Genomic DNA, 3,204 nt, shown 5'->3' on the forward strand with positions numbered 1-3,204 from the left:
GAGAGAGAGAGAGTAGTGTAGTGTGTGTGTGTGTGTGTGTGTGTGTGTGTGTGTGTGTGTGTGTGTGTGTGTGTGTGTGTGTGTGTGCCGTTATTTTAACCTTCTCATGATTATTATTATGACAATTTGTAGCACAATTTCCGTCATTCTGTTTAGACGGAAGACTGCTCTGGGACTTCCTTCAGCAATTGCTGAACGACCCCGCGCAACGGTACCAGCATTACATCTCGTGGAAAAGTCGAGAAACTGGTGTCTTCAAGATTGTCGATCCACCTGGTCTAGCACAACTCTGGGGCATCCAGAAAAATCATCTCTCTATGAATTATGACAAAATGAGCAGAGCTTTACGTTATTATTACCGCGTGAATATACTTAGAAAAGTACAAGGCGAACGTCATTGTTATCAGTAAGTATTATTAGATATTAAATAATTAGTCTGTCATACAAAAAATGCAATAGACATATAAATATGAGTTTGTTAATTTTGAAATAATTTTAATAAAACTAATATTAAAATTTATCTTTGCTGCTGCTATTACAAGAATAATTTTTGATGCTACTGAACAAGAATAATTTTCAACACAAGAAATACAAATTTCTCATTTAGAATATGAAAAAAATTATCTTTGAGTAAAAAGAAAATGTGTCATCTATGTTCTTTGCAGATTCTTGCGTAATTCGATCGAATTGAAAAACATCAAGAACATATCATCGCTGCGCCATCAGATGCGAATAAAGTCAGAACCAGAGGAGGAAAGGACTCTTTTTGGAAGTCCCAAGGCGGAACCGGAAATAGACATGCCGACGGATCTCTCAATGTCCAGCATGAACCAACTGAGCGAACAGCAGCAGCAGCAGCAGCAACAGCAGCAGCAGCAGCAACAGCAGCAGCAACAGCCCCTATCGTTACACGATCCAATATCCAGCATGAACCAACTGAGCGAACAGCAGCAGCAGCCTCTATCATTACACGACCCACCTGCCAAGTACAGAAGTCACGCATACAATCTCGTTAAAACCAATCAGGAGCCGGAAGAGAGGAAGTGACGCGGGACCTAGCGATGGTAGGAACGCAATGATTGTGCGTAATTGCATCACGGCAGACTGGGAATCGGCGGCGAAATGACCTCGACGTAAGAAGGGTTCCACATCGGTTACTGAGTGATATCTGTACAAAGATATGCGAAGGTTTTCAAGATGGAAAAAGATGGAATCCAAAGCGTAATTTATCGACAAAACTCAGAAATACGATGACGAAGATAAGATCTAATCTCGAAATCATCCAATGATAATTGTAAAGAGATATATCGATGATTAGAGATTTTATAATCATTAATAAATCGTAGAACGCGCGAAATATAAATCGCAGGACAAAACGTGATAAAAGCTACGATTTTAGCACATTATAAGACTTTTTGAGAATAATCGTCAGAAAGAGAGCATTCATGTTTATTCAATTCACACATTGACGCTCTAAAGGTGAGGAATTCTTTAAAAATCAGAAATTAAATTTTACGTCCTATATATGTGCTTTGTGTGTTTATCGAGAATTCAAAGTTGCAGTTATAGAATAACTGCAACTTTGAATTATAAGAATCCTCTCCATTTCGTCGTTATATGTAAGAATGTGATAAGAAACACATAAAGAGAGTGTATCTCCTCACGGCAAATCGGATAACGATTTGTTCCCTCTCCTCTCCTCCTCACATAGATTTGCGTTCAATGCCGACAATGATAGACGCTTCAATGTGAAGCTGAATATTCGCGGATATTCCGCTCTATCCCTTTCCCTGCTTTCTCCTCGTAACGGAGTGAATTACCCAAACCGAGCAATTTTCTTTCCACTTTTACAACGACAAGATGTGTATGAAACGTACGGTCTTAGGTGCACTTAAGAACATACATACGACGATTCAATGTACAAAGAATGCCAGAAGGAAAACTGTTACCAGGTCTTTCTTTTATTATGCGTTTCTCTGCTCCTCTTTTTCTTAATCTTAGGTATATATTCTGTGATGTACTTTATTTTTTTTCTTGGCGAAACGTAGCCTATAAATAAGGTCGATCCCAAAGAAAGACTACTTGATTTGAAATATTCAGTGTAAATACATCACAGAACAATTATGTTATTAATGTTTCCGTAGTATAAAGAGCTTGACAAAATCTTTTTCACGACAATTTAATAATTATGTATATCTGTGACACATATAGATCGGAAATTTTATACATACATAAATTTTAAAGGAAACATTTAACTGGATTTTCTCAAGCTCTTACTGTATATGCACCGAAATGGTTCTCCGTTATTTTGACATATTTGTGCCAAGAACATTTGCCGTTTAATAAGAGAACGTTTTATGTATTTAGTCGATTGTTCCAAAAAAACTCGATGTATCATGATTTTGGAACCAATATGTATCCCTTAAGCTCGATGCATTCGCATCAAGAATGCACCATAATCGAGTATCATATAATCGATGATACGTTGTAGAAACTGTATATAAACTTGAACTAATGAACTGAACTATATAATAAATTGTAAATGCGAACGAAAGATGAATATTAGAAGAATAGTGCAAGAATCTTATGGAAATTCGGGGCCAGAGTTAGAATATATAAATTTATCTATAGAAAAAATATATATATATATTTTACTATCAAAATTTATATTCGAAATTTCTATGTTTGTTGCCTGTGTGATTGTGGCTTACATTCCACGACTTTTTATTCGAGGTTTATCCACAAGATAAACCACGAAAGTCCGCAAGTAGAAAAAAAGAAACGTGAAGAAACAAGACGCATATACAATTAGGAAACAAATTTAAGAAGATTGCTAATTGTATTTTTGCACTTGAAAATATAAAATTGAAAATGTAAAGCTTGAAAATATGAAATTGAAAAATGAAAATTAAAGCGAGCGAATGAGATAATGAATGAGACAGGTATGATATAAGTGACATATTGAAAAATATCTGGCTTCTTGTATACTGTGATCTCTATATTATATGCAGAAAGAATATAAGTATATAGTTAATTAGGAATTATTATCTAGATAAAACGCGCGTGCATGTTACACACATTTAGATGAAACGTCTGTCTAGAATTTGCGTAATGTTATCGAGGTTATTTATATATATATATATATATATATATATATATATATATATATACACACACACACACACACACACTATATTATTATTA

The 3,204-nt window shown here is 35.0% G+C and overlaps 1 protein-coding gene across 1 annotated transcript; it reads left to right on the top strand.

Moving 5' to 3' along the window:
• Window positions 1-132: 132 nt before the first annotated feature.
• Window positions 133-1,047, top strand: LOC105625369 (ets DNA-binding protein pokkuri-like; the record flags this gene model as incomplete). The annotated part of the gene is made up of 3 exons (XM_012206703.1): window positions 133-406; window positions 666-851; window positions 942-1,047. Coding segments are annotated over 3 exons (566 nt in total), but the record flags the coding sequence as incomplete, so codon positions are not given.
• Window positions 1,048-3,204: the final 2,157 nt, after the last annotated feature.

Source organism: Atta cephalotes (assembly GCF_000143395.1).
Source record: "Atta cephalotes unplaced genomic scaffold scaffold01159, whole genome shotgun sequence".
NCBI classification, from domain to species: domain Eukaryota; kingdom Metazoa; phylum Arthropoda; class Insecta; order Hymenoptera; family Formicidae; genus Atta; species Atta cephalotes.